Genomic DNA, 22,944 nt, shown 5'->3' on the forward strand with positions numbered 1-22,944 from the left:
GCATGAATTAACTTACCACACTAACTGCAAACGAAATATCTGGCCGAGTAATGGTTAGGTAGTTTAGTTTACCTACAAGTCGTCGGTATCTGCCAGGGTCTTCAAACACTTCACCCATTATCACTGCTCGGCTTAGTATTTGTTTCCATAGGTGTTTCAGCTGGTTTAGCACCTAACAAACCTTTCTCCTCCAGCAAATCAAGCACATATTTCCTCTCACACAAATTAATACCGTGCTTAGACCTTGCTACTTCTATGCCCAAGAAATATTTCATTTTACCAAGGTCCTTTGTTTGAAAATGTTCCTGTAGAAAAGTCTTCAACTTGTCAATGCCCATTTTATCATTCTCAGTAATAATAATATCATCTACATACACCACCAATAGTATTTTTCCTGCTGGAGAGTCATGACTGAAGACGGAATGATCAACTTGGCACTGTTTCATACCAAACTTCTTTACCACCTCACTGAACCTATCAAACCATGCTCGAGAGACTGTTTAAGCCCATATATAGCCTTCTTGAGTCTGCATAACTTACCATCCTCCCCCTGAGCAACAAACCCCGGTGGTTGCTCCATGTAGACCTCCTCGAGCAAATCACCATGCAAAAAGGCATTCTTGATATCAAGCTGATATAGGGGCCAATCATACATAGCTGCAAGAGAGATCACAACACGAATCGACCCTATCTTAGCAACTGGGGAGAAGGTCTCTGTGTAATCAATACCATAGGTTTGGGAGTACCCTTTTGCAACCAATCAAGCTTTTAGGCACTCAACACTACCATCAGGCAAATACTTAACAGTATAAACCCACTTACAACCGGCAGTCTGCTTCCCAAGAGGAAGAGCGGTGAGTTCCCAAGTATGATTATGAAGTAGAGTTGAGAGCTCTTCTTCTATTGCAGACACCACCTTGGAGAGGCAAGGGCTTTCTGGACATCCTTAGGAACAACAACTGGGATAACAAAGAAATAAACTGGCGATGGGAAGAGGAAAGGTGAGTGAGTGAAACATGATTAGAAATAGGATGAAGGGTGCAAGTGCGTTTACCTTTCCGCAAGGCAATGGGAAGATCAAGATCAGATATTGGTTTTGGGGCTGGTGTGGAGACAACTGCCGGATCTGTCGACAGTGATGGAGCCGGAGGAGTAGCAGTCGGTACACGTGGGCGATGTGTATACACTTGACAGATAGTTGGGCGTTCAACAGGTGGTGGCATTGGAGGCAAGGACTTGGTCACGGCTGGAACAAGGGGAACAGAATCAACAACTGGAAGTGGAAGAGGGGGAGGTGATGAGGAGGAAGAAGCATCACCAGACCCCAAGAAAAACGGAGTAGACTCAAAGAAGGTAACATCGACACATACAAAGGAACATCGAGAACTAGGATGGTAACACTTGTAACCTTTCTAGATTTGAGAATAGCCAAGGAAGAGGAAATAGAGACAAGGTGGGAAACAAGGTAGTAAATGGGGAATGACCATCAAGGATAGACGTGGGCATCCGATTAATTAAGAAGCAAGAAGTAAGCACCACATCACTTCAAAAGGGTTTGGGAACTTTCATGTGATGCATGATGGATCGGGCTGTTTCCAAGAGATGACGATTCTTTCTCTCAGCCAACCCATTTTGTTGTGGGGTGTAGGTACATGAGGTCTGATGTATAATGCCATGTTGGTCCAAGTATTCTTGAAATGATGAAGATAAATATTCACGGCCATTATCAGAACAAAAAATTTTAATGTAAACACCAAATTGATTGCAAATCTCAACATAAAATTTCTGGAAGATGGTAAACAATTCACTTATTTCTTTCATTAAATAGAGCTACGTCATCCTTGAAAAATCATCAACAAAAATGACAAAATATCTATATCCATTGTATGACATCACTTTATAAGGACCCCAAACATCCGGGTGAATCAAAGAAAAATGACTCGACACACGGTTATCAACTCTAGAACTAAAGGGAACATGATAATGTTTCCCAAACTGACATGACTCACAATCTAAAACAGAAAGTTGACTCAACGAAGGAACCAAAGATTTCAAAGCTTTCAGCGAAGGATGACCAAATCGAAGTGCCACTGGAGAGGAGAGAGATAATTGGAGAGCTGTTGATGTTCTTCCACCACCGTCAAGATAATACAATCCACTAGTTTCATGCCCTCCACCAATCTTCATCCCCGTCTTGAGATCCTGAAAAACACACATAGAAGGGTAAAAGGTAATGGAACAATTAAGTAACTTGGTCAGCTTACTGACATACATAAGGTTAAACGGAAATTTAGGGACATACAAAACTAGGATAGGGATACAGGGTCCAGGTCAACATTACCAACACCACAAATGGAGGATGTGGAACCATTAGCAAGGGTAACAGATTGTGTTGTTGAGCAATGAGAGAGGGAAGAAAACACACCTGGAGTTCTAGTCATGTGATCGGAGGCTCCAGAGTCAATAATCCAAGGATTGAGTGTGGATGCCAAACAAGCCATACCTTAGTGTGCAAAGGTAGGCGTGTTCTGCTGAGATGTGGATTGGACAAACCTCTCATACTCATCACGTGGAACACTCACCATCTCCTTCTCGGAACCATCTGTGGATGTAAGAGGCATTTGATCAGCTGAACGATTCTCCTGTCTGGAACTGGAATTGGTGTCACTAGTCATGGCATGATTGGCCCAGGTTGAGGGTGGACCATGCAAGTCATAGCAATAATTAATGGTATGTCCATCCATACCACAATGAGTACACCTCCTCGGACTTGAGCCACGTCCTCTACCACGGGTTCCCCCTGAATCTCTACCTCTAGTATGACCACTACCATGGTTATATGCAGGTCCACCACCACCACTCTGGCCATATACCGGACCACTGCTACCACCACAGCTAGATTGAGCTCCCCGAGCTCCATCTCTAACACCACGGCCCCTTGACACTGCAAAGGCTGATCTATCTGAGACATTAGAGTTCTTAGTAGATCCAATAGAAGTCCTCCGAAGTTGAGCAAACACCTCTTCTAAAGAAGGGAGAGCTGACCGTCCTAGTATCTGAGCCCATACTGGTTCATACTCAGACTTCAGCCCCACCAAAAATCGAGTCACGTCAAGCTGTTTTCTCTGTTGTTGCTAAATTTTGACATCAGAAGTGAGGGGGTGATAAACATTCAATTCATTACGGATGTTTCTCATACTAGCATAGTACTCCTCAAGACTTTGATTGCCCTGCTGCAGATTAAAGTATTCTTGATACAACTGATATACTCTGGTTGTATTGTCTTTACCAGAATACGACTTCTTTGCATGATCCCACACATCTTTGGCAGTGTCAAGAAACATGAAATATACACTAATCCTGGGTTCCATACTATTCCATAGCCATGTGATTATCTGTGCATCCTCTTGTTCCCGGTCTTCATACTCATGAGAATCAGTGGAGGGTTTCTCCTCCCTTGTGTGTTTCACCTTCTTCTTTGCCTTTAGAAAAACTTCTACAGATTTAGCCCAAGGTTCATAATTCTCTCCATTCAGTTTAATGGAGGTCATTTGAACATTCAGGTAGTCAGTAGGTTATCATCACATTAGATTTGCTATCACTGTTATCTCCCATTGCTGAATTCTGTTATCACTGAATTCGGCTCACTGCACACTGTTTGAGCACACTGATCACACTGGTTTCCGCACTTGTTATTGCTGAAGACTATACTCTTTGTACCACAAACCTACCCTACGACTATCTGAAATCTCACCACTATATGAGCACCACTCCTCCTTGAATCACACAAAAACAGCATAAACCGTAGCACACTACAGTCTGAAATTCCATCTTACGATCTGATACATAATTCCTATTTGATTCATAGCAGAAAATATGCACAGAAATCTCTTACCTCATCACTTGAAAGACAAATCACACGAGAAGAAAATCAGTCTACACAAGACACCTACTGCACCACACGAATCAACCCTCTTCTCTTCATCGATTAGGGGAGGGCTTCTTAGAAACCACAGCAACCGACCACACAAGACACAACTGGAGGCATAGAAACCTCCAAGGGAAGAGGGCGACCACTCCTTTTCAGTCCTTTCCCTTATCTCCAATCAATGGCAGAGAAATCAAGGGAAAACCCTAGATTGAGTGCGCAGAGAACAGAAATCTAGGCAGATCCGAGTTGCTTAGTTAGCTCTGATACCATGTTAGAATTCGACCTGCCTTTGAGTTCTGTTAGTCTGATAACAGTCAAGAAGAGAGAGGAAGAAAGAGGGAAGAAAGAGAGAGAAAAGAGGATAAAAAGAGAGAAGAAAAGTCTGGTTCGTATTAGGGTAAAAGTTACTCCCCCATTCGGCCAGACATGTTTTTATATTATTAACAGAATGGAAAAGACACATGTGCCCTTATTTAAGTGAGGGACACTAGTTCTAATATAATATTACAGATCAGCAACCTCAACATAAGTATAAAGACAGAAATACCCCTACACTAACATTGCTCAAATAGAAGTCCTGTTTCTTACTTGTCATCAAGATCTTAAATTTTAGAAACTATTCAATACTCCAGGACAGGGTTCCTGTCTACTCATCCTGTCTTCAAAATCTGGGACATGGTAAGATATTGTGCACATGGTTTCCAATGATTCATTTGGGCGAATTTACTCTGAACCGACATAAATAGAGAATATTGCAAACTTTAACATATAAGAAACCTCCTGGTTGCTAGGAATGTTAAATTCCAAAATATCTAATTGAACAAGCCACTTTTTTTCACACTCGAGATAACAGGGTAGTGTTAATATCCCCTCCTGAGCAGCAAAGCCTGTTCCACAAGTTGTGCGTAGCCATTAATTTTGCCCAAAAGTTTTCTTCATGTTTCAATCATTTGGTTCACAAACTCCTGTGTGCATCCTTGAGAATGGATAGCAATGTTTTATAGAGAATTGGAACAAGAGAGGCTGCTACATCCTGGTGTAAAATTTCAACCACAAGCTTATCTCATAACATGATTCCCCATAATGCCCCAATTGTTGGTTGAACCACCCAACCATAACTTCTTATGCCTCATAACTTTCACTTTCCTTTATATTCCTTAGATGTTTTTTGATAAATAGCAGAAAGTTTTATTAAGAATAAACAATAATGTACATCATGAGATATTTTCTATATATATCTTTATAGTCCAAGAGAGCATAGCCCATGTTGTCTCTCCTTTCATCATATCATTTTGCATTTGTGCCCAAAATATCTGTTTCCTAGTTTCTGACTTACCCTTTGTTCATCAAGAGCATCATCCAAACTATTAGCTGATCTTTGTACCCATTGTATTGTTAACTGCATATTCCTTAAAACCACACAAATCATTTATTCTCATTCCTGTAAATCCATAATGTGCTACCATCCGCCATCAACTAGCTTATCACTATTCTTGAATCTCCTTCAATTACAAGTCTCTAAATCTCTATTTATATTACCTTTTACACCCCAAAAATTTGTCATGAGTTCTACCCTATTTGAGTTTCCTCCATCTCTTGGTTCAGAAAACATTGCACATATGAGTCCATTTTTATTCTTTAATGTTCCTCCTGTTCCCAATGGTCCTGCATTATCAAGAGTCCAAGACTGCTTCCATCAAAGTTCAACTTCAAAAATCCTCTTCTTGGTAGTATCCATCTCCTCATCACCTCTGGCTTTTTTGATGAGGGTCCTACCATTGCACCTCGATTTTTAATAATATCATTGATGTTTTTGGAACCCAGGGTTGAGAGTTCTATAAGTGGATTCCACTTTTTAAATAAAAGCACAATTGGTTCGAAAAGGAGGAATGGGAGTTGTCTACGAGTTAATAAAGGTAAAGGTAGTACTGGTAAGAGGATTAATGTCTCAAGGAAAGGGGGATTGCTCAATGTAAGGTGTGGAGCTTCCAAGGGAGGTGGAGAAGAGGATAACTGGGTGTGGATGGTTACAAGATACTAGGGGGTGGTGAATAAGAAGTTAAAGCAGAAGGTTTCAGAGAAGGAGTTGGAGCCTGATATTGAAGCTGAGGTGCCCCTTCGGAGATAGGTCTAGCATGCCCGATAAGGTGGAACATGGTCAGAAATCGAGTTGTGCTTTAAGCTCTCTCCATTTTCATTCCTCTATGGTGGTGGTGTTGCTGAAAAGAAGATAGATGGTGGTACGAGTCAGAATCTAAAAAATGATTGGTGTTGCCGAATTGCATTGTTTGAAGCCGGGGGAGTATGTTTTTTTCAGTTGGGATTGGTCTCTTGGGTGTGATTTGTGCTCCTGTTGGTTTAGGTGGCTTTTGTCCCCTTGAGTTTGAGGTGGATGTCCCTCGAATTTTTGTTGTAATTTGTGGGGAGGGTGGGAGTTGCTTTTCTGGGGGGCTGTTTCATTTTCTCGGGTGATGGCTTATGACCTTTGTATCTTGTTTTTTTTTTTAATTTTTTATTTGCTATCAAAAAAAAAAAAAATCCATAGTCTTCATCAACTTGCCACCCTCATTGTAATGTTTTCAAGGGTTAATTTCTTAAAAGTACCCTTGGGTTTTGTCAAATGAACCAACTGTACCCTCACTGTTTGCAAAATTACTTAAAAGTACCCTCAAGTTTTCTAACAATAGGACATCACCATTAAATATGGACAGAAAGATTGAAATGCATGATTTACCCTTCATTGTTCTTCAAACTTTCAAAGTATACCTCTAAACAAAATTAAGTGATTCTGGAAAAACAAAATTACCCAAAGACAGTTGCCCAAAATAACGATACTTCTCTCATTGAACCAGGTTGCACCTTTAACTGCAAAAGCCTCTCTAGGTTCAGCATCTTCCACCAGGACATCTGAAATTGCTTCATTCATCCATCAGAAAAGACGATTTTAACCACTTTGATGCTCTTTCATGTACCAAATATTAATGACTCCTTGCTCTTTCACGTGCCATGGAAAAAAGTATTTTAAGGGAACTACAGGGATGCGGTAACTGTCTCCTAACAAATAAACTGAACACATTTTACCAGTCTCTTGGAACTGTATTAGCCTTCAAACCAGAGAAAAATTGGGAAAAATGTTTGCAGCAACTGCTTTGTCACTTGCCACTCTCAGGAATCATTTTCATTAAATAAATTTTTGATGAATTATAAACATGCTTTGCTGGGTAATGACCAAAATATTGGATAGAAGTAACATAGGTTTTTTACAAGTTATCAGTGTACCAGAGCAATTTGGACAGAGACTGGAGGGCTTTGTACTGATCCTCTTGAAATAAGGTCATAATTTAAGAACAAAACAATAACAGTAACATCATCATGGTAGTGGCGTTGGACCTTCTTGTGAATCCTCTGAAGATCTAAGAATCACATCTCACGTTCCAATCATTGCCACCTTTTACAAAAATCCGAGAGAGAGAAGGGGGTTAGACAAGGTTTAAACATTTGAGAAGCCAACCGGAGGGTGGGGAATCTATATAAGACCAGCAACCTTACAAGGATCAAGAAATCCAGTATTTTCAGTAAGACGGGATTTTAGAATATCTAAGTTTTGTTCTAAGAGACCCAAATTCGAATTAAACCCAGAAAAAGATGCAGAAGGAAGAGCAAACTCAGAAATGGGCTTACCTTTACTTGTAGATTTTAGGGAGAATGACTATTCAGCCCACAATTCTTAGCCCCACCGTACAGTTGGGGTAGGTGCCAGCTCGGAATTGATGCCAATACACGGGCGGGTATTGTTTAGGGTGTGGGTGTTTGACATTTTGAATTGTTGGAGGTCTGTAGTGGAATTCAGAATTCTGCGGTGGGGTGCAGTGTACTTATCCATAGATTTTATTGGATTTGTTGACCTGAAAAAAATCACGATAATGTTTTAGGAATAGATTTTGTTGAATCTGCAGCTCTCTCGCTCTCTCTCTGTGTTATATTAAAAGGTATTTTGGATATTAGATTTTGGAGCCTGTTAGTACTTGGTACTTCTGTTTTGGTTCTATATATAAAGCTTCTCTATATTTATGCATAGCTTTATGCTTTTTACAATTGAATGTTTTCATGCTTCTTTTCATGTATATCTGTATAATTTTTCTTAGGTATCTTTTTTGTCAAAAAAAAAAAAAAGAAGAAGAAGAAGAAGAAAAGAGCATGTATCACTCCTTTGTTCCTCCTTGGCTATTGGTAGTGTAATGGTGATTGCAAGTGGTTAGATATGAAACTGATCCAAATATACTTACCAATGAGTAGTTTCACAATAATGGTAGAATTTTGCTTTAGATATTCTTTATTGTTTAGGTGTTTGTAGTTTTAGGTGTTTGTTTAAGTTTTTATTTCATTTAATATTATATTATTTTTCTACTCTCTATTGGCAAAGTGTATTCCTTTTTTTATAATTTGTTAGAACTGGCTGTGCTCTGCATTAGCATATTATTTTAAATTGACAATTTCATGAAGGAATAAATGTTTGGAGTTGCTCCTTCAGTGTCTGATTTTTTGTTGTTTTTTTTTTTAATTTTTGACATGGGTTGACCGGTCAAATGTCCATCATTTGTGTTCCTTTTTTAATAATTCACTTGTAATTACTGCAGACTGCAGGGATTCGGTTTATGTGGGAAAATATCATACAGTCTGTTAGAAAGGTGAAGTCCGGGGATAAAGGTCTTGGCTGTATCTTAGCTCATATGATGGGCCTTGGTAAAACATTTCAGGTCTCTCTCTCTCTCTCTCTCTCTACATGTATAGAGAGGATACCATTTTTATTTTGGATTTTATTTTTTCCTTGCATCACTTGCAAATGCAGGTTACACCACATATCTGTAAGATAGTAAGAGCCAAGTGGATGGACATTTGGTGGACTCATCTTAATTAAACCTATTTTTTAGATATGTGGTGTATAATGCACTAGCATTTGGTACTGGGCATCGATATGTTTAATTTACTTGGTGGTTGGGCATCAATGTGTGATGGTGTCATGGTACCTTGGTTATTGTTCTAATTTTGTGCTAAGAGTTTCATTTACAATTGTTTGGTCATTTAGTTGTGAAACACACTTGCAATAATTCAGAAATATAAAAAAAGAGAAGAAAAGAAAGATGAAAGAAAAAATTTTAGCAGAAGTTTGTAAAAGGAGAAGAGAAGGGAAGAGAGAAGAGAAGAGTTCAATCCTCTCTCTAGCCCACCATGATATCTTTTATATTTATGAATTCTAAACTGAGTACAATTCCCTGGATGCCCTTAATGGGGTGGCCAACACTAAAGAATTAATAAAACAAAACAAATGAGGCCCATAATTAAGGCCCATAAATGGAGGAACATAAACATAAAACACAACTTAAAAGGAATAAAGAAACTAAGGCCTATTCGGCCCATTCTCACTACATTCTCCCTCAAGCTGAGCATAGATGTCAATCATGCCCATCTTGCTTACATAAGGTTGAAGCTTTGCTTTTGGAACTCCCTTAGTAGAAAAATTTGCTAGCTGCTCTTCTGATGCAATGAAAAGAAGGCACACCTCTCCTAAAGCCACTCTTTCCTGTATAAAGTGTCTGTCTACCTCAATGTGTTTAGTTTTATCATGCTGAACTGAGTTCTGAGCAATCTTAAAAGTAGCCTAGTTACCACAATATAACATCAGTGGCTTGTCACATGAGACACCCATTTCATCAAGGAGAGATCTAAGCCACATCAACTTAGAAACCCCATGGGCCATAGCCCTATACTAACTGAAGAACTAGCAACCACTAACTGCTTTTTACTTTTCCAAGAAACAATATTCTCAGCTACCATAGCATAATAGCCTGATGTGAACCTCCTTTCATCAAGATTACCTGCTCAATTAGTATTTACATATTAACATATGCTTCTACCTTCATATGACCATGTTTAGCAAATAATATACCATTCCTGGGAGTTCCCTTAAGATAGCATAGTACCCTTTCTGCAACAACCATATCTGTGTCTTTGGGGAACATGTATAAGTTGGCTGATTACACTCATAACATATGAAATGTCTGGACGAGTCATACATAGGTAAAGAAGTTTCCCAGTAGTCCCTGAAACACTCACTTGTCAGCTAAAAGCTCTCCATCATCAACTAAGGGTTTATGATTCACATCAATAGGGGTGGAGGCAGGTTTAGCACTATGTTTCCCATTCTCGGTAAGAAGATCCAACGCATTCTTCAACTGAGAAATAAAGATACCTTCTTTGGACCTAGCAACCTCAATGCCCAAAAAATACCACAACTCCCCTAAGCCTTTGATCTCAAATTCAAAATTGAGGAACTTTTTGAAATCATTAATTTCTTGTTTATCACTACCAGTAACAAAAATATCATCCACATAAACGATAAGAAATGTGACGAGATTACTTCTCCCTTTAACAAAGAGGGTATGATCTGATTGAGTCTGAGTGTAGCCGAATTGAACAAGAGCAGCCCTAAACTTGTCATACCAACCATGTGGATCTTACCTTGGATCTTCTCACCATGTATATCAAGGGGTAGGGACATATATACTTCTTCAATGAGATTGCCGTTCAGGAATACATTCTTAATATCAAACTGATAAAGTGGTTAATCACAACTCACTGCTAAAGCATAGTTGTCAAGGCGACGCCCTTTGAAGCTCGCCTCGCTTAATTGCCAAGCAGTTTTGTACTACGTATTGTTATACTTTTTTATTCTTTATTTTTTGACATCATATTTATAAAACAAGCACTATTAAACTAAATTATTCATTTTTTGTGTTTATATACTAATTTATTTTTATTATTTTCTTATTTGTAAGGCCTAATCAATACAAGCATTGCTAAATGCTGTATTGAACCATCAAAGACTTTAAAACCTGAACCAATAAGTAAGGAAGAAGTACTAGTACTACTACTACTATTTATTTTCAGCCCCTATATTTTTTGATATTTATTTTCCTTCTCTTTCTTCTCATGAATATGCTGATTTTCTATACTTTAACATGAACTCTATATTTTTTTATGAAAAGTATGAATAATTACTAAGGAAATATTGTTATAGTACCTAGGAAACTACCCTAGGATCTATGTTTTCTACATAAAAAATTCATTGCCTAGGCGATTCGGCGACCAAGTGCCCCCTTGTCGCCTAGCCTCGCTTTTGCACCTTGAAAACTATGTGCTAAAGATAAAAAGAACTCTCACAGAAGTCATTTTAGCAACTAGAGAGGGTTCAATGTAATCTATCCCATATACCTGGATATATCCCTTGGCAACAAGACATGTCTTATATCTTTCAATTGACCCATCTGCATGATACTTGATAGTGTAAACCCACTTGCACCCAACAGGTTCCTTCTGTCAATAGTATCCCAAGTATTATTCTTATGAAGTGCTTCTATTTTAGTTCTTACGACATCCCTCCACAGGCTCCACTCTGGTTTGGCTAAGGCTTCAGTCGCTGACTTTGGGATGGGTTAAGAGGAAATGGATGCTAGAAAGAAATGGTAGGATGGGGACAACAAGCTATAAGAAAGATGTTTGGAAATTTAATGAGTTATAAATTTCCTCTTATCCTTTCTCAGAGCAATGGGAAAGTTAAGGTCTAGAAACGAAGTTGCTGGTGGTGATGTCAAACCTGTCCTCTCTTTGATGATTGGAAACACCTGAGACTCAAATGGAGATGTGGGATCAACATGTGTCTGCCTTAGTCTTTGCCGTTGGTACCACCTCCAAAGGATAGGATGGGTGGTAAAAACTAGAGTCTATTAGAATGAGGGGGAGGAGCAGGAATGGAAAACCTTGAAGGAGAGGATCCCTCCTCGAGATTGGAAGTAACTATGGAGGGCTCAACACAAGACTCAGCTGGAGCTGGCAAAGGAAGGGTTGAAGAAAACTATTCAAGAGACTCTCCCCCTTAGAAGGATGACTATAAAAAGGAACTAATTTTACAAAGGTGACATCCATGAAAACAAACTGGGTGCGACTAATGTGAAGATACACTTGGTTTCAAGCTTTTGTCTCTTGGAATTGAGAATTTGGACATAGCAAGTGTAACCAAAGAGATGCACAAGAATGGAGAAAACCTCAACACCAAGAAAGAGGACACCAAAAGGAGACTTTAACCCCAAGACATGGGAAGGCATATGGTTAATAAGATAAGTGGCTTTTAAAATTGCATCACCCCAAAATTTGATAGGAACATGGGTAGCAAAAAAAATACTCCTTGCAACTTCCGCAATATATCTATTTTTTCCTCTTTGCTACTCTATTTTGTTGTGGAGTACGAGCACAAGAACTCTGATGAACAACCCCAAAATTTTCAAGGTAGGAGGTAAGATCCTTCTCAAAATATTCCTTAGCATTGTTTGATTGAAATATTTTGATGTGGGTATCAAACTGAGTATATATTCGTGGAACTATGGCACAAGTTTAGGATGAAATATCTATAAGCAGGTAGATGCAGGTATATCGTGAAAAGTCATCAATAAACTGGATGAAATATCTATACCACCCATACAAGGTAAATGGTAAGGCCACCTACACATCCGAGTGAACAATATTAAAAGGAATAGTCGATCTTTTATTACTTGAAGGATAAGTGCTCTTACAATGCTTTGAGAACTCACAAGACTCAGAATGTAGACTCGATAGGCTTATACATTTAAATAGTTGGAATCAATTGACTCAATGAAGAGAAAGACAAATGATCCAAACAACTATGACATAACATAATACGACTAGTGGATTGTGAAATAAAAATAGTTCTCTGAGGTTGTACTTGACTCTACTCGGCCATGTCTAACGGATATATCCCATTCACCTCATGGCCACTCCTAATTACCTTATGAGATTTCATGTTTTGAAAAACACAATATGAAGGCAAAAAGGTCATATTGCAATTTAGGGATTTAGTCAAATTGCTAATTGAAAGTAAATTAGTATTAAGTTTAGGTACATGAAAGAACAAATTATTAGGTTAGAGCACGTGAGGTCTTGATGTCTCCATTTCCTATGATAGAAGCAAGAGAGCCATCGGAAAGGGATATCTTGTTCTAGCTAGAAAAGAGTTTATAAGGTTAATGCTGGCCATATGGTCAGAGGCATTAGAATCAATTATGCAAAGGTATTTTGTGAGTACCTGAAATAGTAACATAATTTGTAGTGGCATGAATACTGAGTGTGCATAGGTAGAGGAGCTGTCTTTAATGAAGTAAATGCTATAGCAGTAGACTCTAGATGATTGATTATTCGAGCATACTTCTCATACTCAACCCTAGCGGCTGCAAGTTGCTCTCCCGCTAACTTCTCATCACTTTGCCTCTGTTCATTTTGTGAGTTGGTGTCTACATTTGCATTTCCATTTTTTTCATTCTCAATCATTTTTCCACTGTTTCCATTCTTGGGCCTGGCAGGAATGAGCTCTGGGTGCAGCTTCCAATAGGTGTCTTTAATATGTTTAGGCCTCTTTCTTGTTGTACTCACAGACAACATCTTTCTTCCTAGTGTTAACCTTTGGTTTCATCCCAACATTAGCATAATGATAACTTGCGGCTCTACAAACTGAACCTGTCTTATGCTCTCCTTACTACTCAACATAGCATAAGCCTGATACAATGCCACCTCAATCTTTGACAAAACATTCTGCCTCACAATATCATATTTTGGGTTGAGTCCAATGAGGAACTCAAAGACCCGATTTCTCTCCACCAACTTCCTATGTGTTTCTGCATTCTTATTACACCCCCAAACAACAATTTCCATCAAATCAATTTCTTGCCAAAGAGATTTCAGCATGGAGAAGTAGATGGCTAAGGGCTTTTCCCCGTCTTAGATTATTCGCATCATTCTTCAATTTGTAGGCCCAAGCAACATCCAACTTTTGGGAATAAGTCTCCGTGACACTATCCCACACTTCCTTTGTTGTTTCCATCCATAGGTAGTGGTGACTAATATGTGGTTGCATAGAGTTCACTAACCAACCCACTACTTTGTATTTTTCTGCATCCACCTTTCATAGCTAGGGTCATCCTCTGCCGGTTTCTTCTTGCTCACGGTAATTACATTTTCCTCTACTACATGTGTATTTTAGACCAAGCTAAATAATTGGTTCATACAACTTCATAGTGGTCGTTGCCCCTAACACAATCTCCATTGGCCCCCCATGTCCAAGCCTGGAATCTGTGGGATATTTGGCTTCTCCTTTAGTCTGCTCCACTGAGTGAATAGATGCAAACGAATATCAAATTAGGGCTTTTACTAAGCTAGATTTGCTATTCCAAGCAAAGAACTGCTCTTCAACCACCCAAAACTAGGGTTTTCTTCTCAAGTGAGACACCTTTTTCCTCAAAATTTTACGTTTGGCCCCAGCTGACTGTTTTTCAGTGGTGGTGAAAGCCTCTTCATGCCAGCTTGAGGTGCTCATCACAGGTAGCTGAAACGGAGGCATTAGCCTTTCAGTCTAAGGAGCTAGCAGGCATGACTGCCCAGCAGCTGAGCCTACCCTTAACCCTCCAATCTCTCCATCCAAGTAACATCCCCACCCTTATGCTAGTCCTAGTTTAGTTGTTTAGTTGCAGGTGCTGATCATCAATCTGTTGCTCCTTCCCTGTCAACCCTGGACAGAAGGAGCTGAGAGGCTCAGGAACCAAAGCTGGCAGGGGAGAGAAGTGCATACTGGTTGTTTTTTAGGGAAGGAAGGTAGCATTTTAAACCCTAGATCAATCAGAGAGCTTAAAAAACTTAGCCGTGGGATGAAATGAAAGGAAGATTTGGTGACTAATTACTTGAACACTCACAAAATATTTTCAAATGACTCGTCTTGTTTAGTTTAGCAGTGTTTAGATGTTTTTCTTGGTATTTTTTTTTCTTTTGGCCTTTGGTTGTATTTGGTGTATTGTTGAAGGGGGGTGGGTTTAATCTTGGAGGTGAAGTTATCCCTTTTCCTCTCGTCTTACTGCTGGCCACCTTCCTTTGTTTTCTCTTTTTATTTTTATAATATTTTCTTTTTAATATAAGAAAAGTCACTTAACAAACATCAAGTGATATTCTTTCTCTGATCTTATGTCCTTTGTCTAATTTTTTAGTGGATACTGTAAATATTTTATCTTTTTACCTTATCTGCATGTTATATACTTATCTAGTATAGTCTGTACAAAACTTTCTACTCATTTGTTATTGGTGGACACATGGTGATTGTATAATGTTTTGTATATATTCAATGTTCTCAGGATAAGAAATTACAGGAGTATTTTTTACTTGATTTTGGAGTTCAAATGGTCATTTTCTTTTCATGGTTTGCATTCTTTTTGGTTTTGATTTATTAAGTTTATTATGATTCTCAAATTGCATGTGCAGGTCATAGCTTTTCTGTACACTGCTATGAGAGCTGTTGATTTAGGGTTTAAAACTGCACTTATTGTTACACCTGTAAATGTGTTGCACAATTGGCGACAAGAATTTGTAAAGTGGAGACCTGTGGAGTTAAAGCCACTTCGTGTCTTTATGCTGGAAGACGTTTCAAGGTTGGAATACTTTTCTATGCATTATAGCTTATGGTATTCTTTCCTCATGATCCCTTCCCATTTGGAGCAAGGTGTTGATTTTTGTGGGATGTGATCCTTTTTGACGTGAGAACTAATAGATAAAGAGAATCATTTTATGATGCATCATAGTTTTATCCAAGAGACTCTCATGGGTCTGCACAATGTGGATGAATTGTGCTCTTGTTCTTTTATTTATTATTGGAAAATTTGCCCCTATTGGAAGGATTGGAGTTAAACCATTTTATCACTGCATTCTGTGTTATGTACAAGTGATTCTAATTTATTTTCATATCTATCTACTTTGTATGAAATAGAGCTGCTCACATCACATGGTCCTCTGGTTTACAGGGATAGAAGGTTGGATTTGCTCACAAAGTGGAAAGCTAAGGGTGGTGTTTTCTTGATTGGCTACACTGCTTTTAGAAACTTGTCCCTTGGAAAGCATGTGAAGGACAGGCATGTGGCTAGAGAAATTTGTTATGCCCTACAGGTGCATGTTTTGCATTATCAAAGTTTTCCTTAGAAGACTGATATTCTATATTATTATTTTTAAGTGGCTCGTAATTAACAATGTATTTTTTGCATTACATATTTTGTATGTATGGAAGAAGACAACCATGAACAAGAAGTGGAAAAAAAATAGAGTTGGTCTTGAACTCATGATTGGTACCCTAGCTTCTCCTCTTAGTGTCCTCAACTTGTTGTGTTTGGGTTGAATCCATACATATCCACACCCAGACTACCAAATGTATTGTTTGTAGGTGTTATCGGTTTCAGGTTTGTGTTTGACATAGGTGGCTCCAAACCATTCCAGGTCTGAACCTGCCAAATGATTGGAACTAATCTGGTATGTAAAAGTCTTATAATAAGACAACCAACTTTATTGCGCACATTCAGTCAGTGGAATATAAAAAACTGGAGGGATTTAAAGAACATGAGGAACATCCAAAACTAATTGCTGGAGGAGATGCTTTACATTCAATGGAGGTTTGTCAAAATTATGTTCCAGGAGTTTCTGTTTACTAATGAAATGGAAATTGACCTTGTATGAGGCTGTGAGAAGGATTATGTTATATGGGAGAAAGATATATTCTAGTAGCAACATGTTAAAAAAATGAGTTTGGTAAAAATGTGAATGTTGAGATGGATGGGTGGGAAAACTAAAAAGGACATGGTCAGTATTAATAGAGAAAAATAGAAGAAATAAGAAGAGAGGAGAGAAGAGAGAAGGGAGAAGAGTAGAGAAAGTGTTTGGAGAGTGAATCAGTTCTGGCAGTGCCAGAATACATTATTATATATAGGGCAACACTTAAAAGATGAAAAATGGCTCTTGTGCCCTTCCGACACTTACAGTACATAAAACAAATAAAAAACTAAGTTATTTAAGCAGAAAAAATATGAAATAAACTAAACAAATAAAAAACTAAGCTATTTCAACACTCCCCCTCAAGTTGGAATATAGATGTCAATCATGCCCAACTTGTCACACAAACCAATGAGCCGCACGTGATGAAGACCCTTGGTGAAAATGTCTGCAAGCCCTTCTGAACTAACATAGTCATTGCATACTTCTCCACTCACAAATTTTTCCCTAATAAAATGCTTGTCCACTTCAATATGTTTTGTCCTATCATGGAGGACTAGGTTGGCAGCAATGTTGATAGCAGCTTTATTGTCACAATAGGGTGACATAGGACTATTAACTGCAAAGCCCAATTCACCTCTAATAGGTTCTTTATCCACATGAGTTTAGCAACTCCATGAGACTGCTCTGTATTCAGCTTCAACATTGGACCTAGCCGCCACGCTTTGTTTATTACTTCTCTAGGGAATTAAGTTTCCTCCCACAAAGACCCACTAGTAGACTATCATTGGCTGTTCATACCCAATCAGCATCTGTATATACTTCAACATTCAAATGCCCATGCTTTTGGAATAACAAACCAGCACTTGGGAACTTCTTGAGGTATCTAAGGATCCTTTTTGTAGCTTCAAAGTGGGAAGTCTTAGGATTATACATGAATTGACTCAGGACACCCACTGCATATGCAATGTCAGGTTTGGTCATAGACAATATAATTGTCTCCTTACATAGCCTCCCACTGATTATCACCAAGTTGATGATTAGGTTCTGTGGGTTAATCAATTAGCTTCACTCCTAACTTGCCTGTGTCCTCTAATAGATCTAGTACTTATTTCTTTTGAGAAATAAAGATGCCCTTTTGAGAGCGAGCAATTTCAATCCCAAAGAAATAACATAAGGGGCCTAGATCTTTCAATTTGAACTGAGTGGATAAGAATTTCTTCAACATTTATATTTTCAGTGTTATATTCTCTTGTGATCACTATGTCATCAACATACACGACTAGAGCTGCAATTTTCCCTTCACCTTTCTTCACATACAGAGTATGATCTGACTAACATTGTTTGAGCCCCATTTATTGTACAACTAAGGCCTGAGGTGACTGTTTCAACCCATATAACGATTTTTTCAACCTGTACACCTTTTTGTTCACTACCTTTGGCACAAAAATCTGGAGGCTGAGTCATGTACACCTCCTCCTCTAGCTTACCTTTCAAGAATGCATTTTTAGTGTCCAATTGGTGACATTCCCAGTCAAGATTAGTTGCAACTGAAAGGAGGATTCTAATAGTGTTCATCTTGGCTACTAGAGCAAAGGTTTCTGCATAGTCTACTCCATACACTTTAACACTTGTGTAAACCCTTTTGCCACTAATCTGACTTTGTACCTTTTTACCATACCATCATCCCTATGCTTCACTGTGAATGCCCACTTGCATCCCACCATAGTTTTCAAGGCGCCAAGGCGAACCTAGGTGATAGGGGAGTGCTTAGTCACCTGGTCGCTTAGGCACCTAGGTGTCACTTAATATCTAAAACATAAGTAAAATAAAAATGGGATGAACCCCAATTTTTGTTGTTGAAATAGAAATACAAAAGTGTAGAGCCCCTATCTTTCTTCCTGAAAAAGAAACAAACCCCTATTTTTTGTTCTAGAAGAAGAAGAGAGGAGGAGGATGAGGAAAGAAGAATAGGCAGAGCCCTTGTTTTTGTTCCAAAAAAGAAAAAGAAAAAGAAGGGTGTAAGCCCTGTTTTTTGTTCCAGCAACATTGCAACAATAGGAGTAGAAGGGGCAGAGCCCCTGTTTTTGTTCCAAAAAAAAGAGAAGGGAGGGGCGGAACCCCTGCTCCTACAACAATGGGAGCAGAAGAAGAGAGGAGAGGAGGAGAAAAAAAGAAGGGGCAGAGCCCCTGTTTTTGTTCCAAAACAAGAAAAAGAAGAAGGGGTGGAGCCCCTGTTTTTTGTTGCCGAAGAAGAAGAAGAACGAAAAGCATAACTTTGTGATCAATTTGCCTTTCTCTTCTTCAAAGACATGCAACTGGGAACTTGATGAGCATACCTCTTAACTCGTCTGATAGAACTTATCTTCAAATATTTTATCTATTATAAACCTTAAAAAGATAAGAAATTAATAAAAAAATTATTATAATATGAAAAAAATAGAAATAATGATTCGGTGCATCATGTCTATATTTATATTATAAAGTATAAAAAAATATTAAATACGAAAAAATTACAATTGTTATAGAAACATCATATGGCGTTGGGCGAGGCAAGACCCAAAAAGTGCATAGGCGTCACCTTGACAACTATGCATCCCTTTGTTTTTTTTTTCCTTCAGGAAGATCCACTAATTCCAGGTGCCATTTTTGTGCAAGGCATTAATTTCTTTCATTGCATATGCCGATTCAAGTATGGATAAATCTTCTGCCACATTCTTATGAATAGAAATGCAGTCAATGGAGGAAAGAAACACACGATACAAAGTGAGAGATAGAATGATTAGTAGTACAAGATCTAACACCCTTTTTATTAGCAATAGGAACATCAAGATAATCGATGACAGGAGGATCAATATCAAGATGATTAGGCATATCAATGGGAACAAGTGTACCTAGATGATGAGGATTTACCTCTGGAGAGTCTGATGATGTTGGCTACATAGTGTCAGGTTCCATGGCTCTTGAACTTTATTGGCTCTTGTGGCGACGAAGGAAGACATTGAATGGAGGAAGATCAAGAAGAGGAGGTAATTGAACTTGGGTGTGTTTCTCTTCAACCTTACACCCCCCTAAGGAGAAACCGAGAAAAAAAAAGGTTTACTCTCAAAGAAGGATACATTCATGGAGACATAGTGCTTGTGTGAAGCAGGATCATAGTATCGATAGCCCTTTTGAGATAAAGGGTAATCGAGAAAAGCACAAGGGATTTGGGGCCTATAATTCTAGCAATTGAGATGGTATATGATTGATGCTATATGCAGTACATATAACGACATCCGTCTTGAAGTGTTTCAGAACATGCATATGGAGTAATAATCACGAGCAACTTCAAGAAGATGGTGATTTTTTCTCTCATCAACACTTTTGTTGAGGTGTCTTAGCACAAGAGCTCCGATGAAGAGATCCACACAAAACATATAACTCTGTGAGATCACTATGAAATTACTCCTTTGTGTTGTTTGATTGGAAATATGAATATCAGTTTGGAATTGAGTAAAAATAATGCGTTTAAAATCTTTCACAATCATTGGCACTTCATCTCTAGATTGCATAGGGTAAATCCAAGTATATCTAGAATAGTCATAAATTAAAGTAATGAAATACATATACCTAGTCTCAGAAGGTAGAGTAATAGGGCCCCAAGCATCAGAATAGACAGTGTGAAAAGGAAATTCAGATCTTTTATTTCTTAAAGGAAAAGAACTTCTACAATGTTTACTCAATTGACATGTTAGACACTGTAACTCATTAACTGACAAAGACTTGAGTAACTTTGGAAACATAAGCTTTAATGACTCAAAAGAAAGATGACCAAGGCAACTATACCATAAATAAGCGCGACTCTCACTAGATGAACTCAAAGACTTCGTAGCCACAAGACTGGCTTTGCTCTCCATCACGTAGAGACTATCCACCATGCTTCCTCTACCAAGTGTCCTCCCCGAGATCAAATCTTGAAATACATAAGAAGAAGGAAAGAAGGTTACTGAACAATTCAAATAGTGAGTAATATTGCTAATGGAAAGTAAATTGATAGGTGATTTTGGAACATGCAACACATTAAAGAGGGTAAGATCGAAAGGAAGGGAGATGGTTTCTTGACTGGCTATGGTGTTGAATGACCCATCGACTAGTCTCACTTTATTTCTCCTAGAGAGGAGGTTGTATGCCTGAAATAAATTTGACTTACTAGTCATGGGATTTGAAGCTCCAGAGTTAATTATCCAAGGGAATCAAATGTATGAGATTACACATGGAAGGTAGTGGCAGAGTTACTTGATGTAGACGCAAAGGAGATAGAAGGAGTAGGGCCATAATCCATTTGGTGAAGTGCCCTACCACCTAATTCCAAATGGTCATGAAAAGAGTTGATAATCTCTTCCTTGGGATTAGAACCAGGGTGTCACTCTTGAGGTACCATATGACTAGTCTCTTTAGATGCCACATTTGCTGAGTTTCTTCTGATTCTACTGAGCTGGCTTCTTACATTGATCAAATGCTGATTTCTTACTTAATTCTTGAGCCCACTTAGGCTTCCCATGGAGGTCCTAACATGCGTCTCTAGTGTGCTTGGACTTATGACAATGAGTGCACCAAAGTTTGTCTTTGTCATCCAACCTCTTTTGTACATCACCCTTCTTAAAATAGCTTTTGCCATTTGCACTAGTACCTCCCTGGACTGCCAATGCAACTAGCTCCCCCTGTATACAATTCATCACACTTTTTCTACTCTCTTCAAACTAAACTAAGGCATAAACCTTCTGGACTGAAGGTAAGTCCTTACTTCCCAAGATTTGTACCCTAATAGACTCATACGTAGGGTTCTGCCCCAAAAGAAAAGCAAATATTTGCTGTTGGGAGACAAGTAGTTTGTAGGCCTTTGCATCTTCATCACATTTCCAATTCACACTTTGATAATGGTCTAGTTCTTTCCAGATTGATGTCAAATCTGAGTAATACACTGAGAGACTTCTCTCCCCCTACTTGCAAGGAGAGGATTTAGCTTGAAGTTGGTATATCTTTGCATAGTGCCTCTGCTTCAAATAGGTAGATTTTGCTTGTTCTCATATTTCATAAGCTGTTTCATCCCACATGAATGTCTTCCTTACTAGTGGCAGCACGGAAACTAAGAGCCATGACATCACTATACTATTTTTTTGGTTTCACCTGTCATGTTCAGCACTTCCAGTTTTTGGTTCCTTCACTTTGCCATTAATATACCCTATTTTTCCCCTAGTAGTAATGTAGAGTTCAATTCCCCTAGACCATTCGAGGCAATTTAGTCCATCAAAGGGAATTACAGCCATGGGGAAACTGATATCCAGCTCCCCACTCATTATGTTTTGACCTCCAGAAGTTGCAGAATTCTAAGAGGACATAGTTCAGTTCACTATTCAGCCTCAACACACACCCTAAGATCCCTCCTGAAACCAAAAAACAGTCCTAGAAGCATGCTAGAGATGCAGCCGACATTCACACTCCAGCCTGGACATAGTCTGAACACAGACCAGCACTAATTCTTCAAAAAAAAAAAAAGAATTTTTTTAGGTTGATTTCAGTGCTGTACAGGTTTAACAGTCACGGTTCACCATTCTTCCAGATCATCTAAAAACACACCAGCTACCAGGAGAGATAATAAAACAGTGTTGTCACACCAAAAAAAGGGTAAAAACAGGTCATCATCCATGACCTACAGGTTTTCCATTCTCAGGTACAGGATCACATGATCCACAGAAAAGAGGTTTGAACCTCACAACCATTCTGACAGCATTCGGCAGTCTTGATTCATATGGTTTTTTTCATGGTACAGTTGTAGGTTGTCTTTCTGATCTCAGTTTGGAGAAACAGTAAGATGAAGAAGAGAGGAGAGAGAGAAGAGAGAAGGGAGAAGAGCGGAGAAAGTGTTTGGAGAGAGAATCAGTTCTGGTGGTGCCAGAATATATTATATATAGGGCGGCACTTAAAAGATGAGAAAATAACTCTTATGCCCCTGCACATAAAACAAATAAAAAACTAAGTTATTTAAGCAGAACAAATGGGAAATAAACTAAACATAAGAACCGGACAGAAATGAACTTATTTGATGGAAGCTAATAGTAGCTCCAATAGTTGATAAAAATGATGGGAAGTGCACTAAGATGGTTTGGTCATGTGCAGAGAAGACCTTCTATAGAACTTGTAAGAAGAAGTGCTCTGTTACAAGCTGAATGGGCCAGAAGTGCTCATAATTGAATAATGGATACTGTACTGAACAAATAGGATTGATGGAACAGGATTTGTGTAACGGATCCTATATAGTTGGAACAGGATTTGTGTAGAAGCATTTGCTTGGCTGGTAGCGTTAGATAGCATATTAACTACTAATT

At 38.6% G+C, this 22,944-nt stretch overlaps 1 protein-coding gene across 10 annotated transcripts in view; it reads left to right on the top strand.

The window, feature by feature from the left end:
• The window catches only part of ATRX (P-loop containing nucleoside triphosphate hydrolases superfamily protein), a 106,071-nt gene that overhangs the window by 56,493 nt on the left and 26,634 nt on the right, over positions 1-22,944 (top strand). For all 10 annotated transcript variants that reach the window (XR_016103371.1, XM_088958307.1, XM_088958315.1 and 7 more), the window contains 3 exons: positions 8,569-8,688; positions 15,305-15,471; positions 15,841-15,982. Coding sequence is in view for 9 of the 10 variants with exons in the window: in XM_088958307.1 (XP_088814433.1) it covers positions 8,569-8,688; positions 15,305-15,471; positions 15,841-15,982 (429 nt within the window). In the remaining variant the exon portion in view is untranslated. The remainder of the gene's footprint in view (positions 1-8,568; positions 8,689-15,304; positions 15,472-15,840; positions 15,983-22,944) is intronic.

This window comes from Nelumbo lutea, chromosome 1 (assembly GCF_056320005.1).
Source record: "Nelumbo lutea isolate HS-2025 chromosome 1, American lotus-T2T, whole genome shotgun sequence".
Lineage (NCBI taxonomy): Eukaryota > Viridiplantae > Streptophyta > Magnoliopsida > Proteales > Nelumbonaceae > Nelumbo > Nelumbo lutea.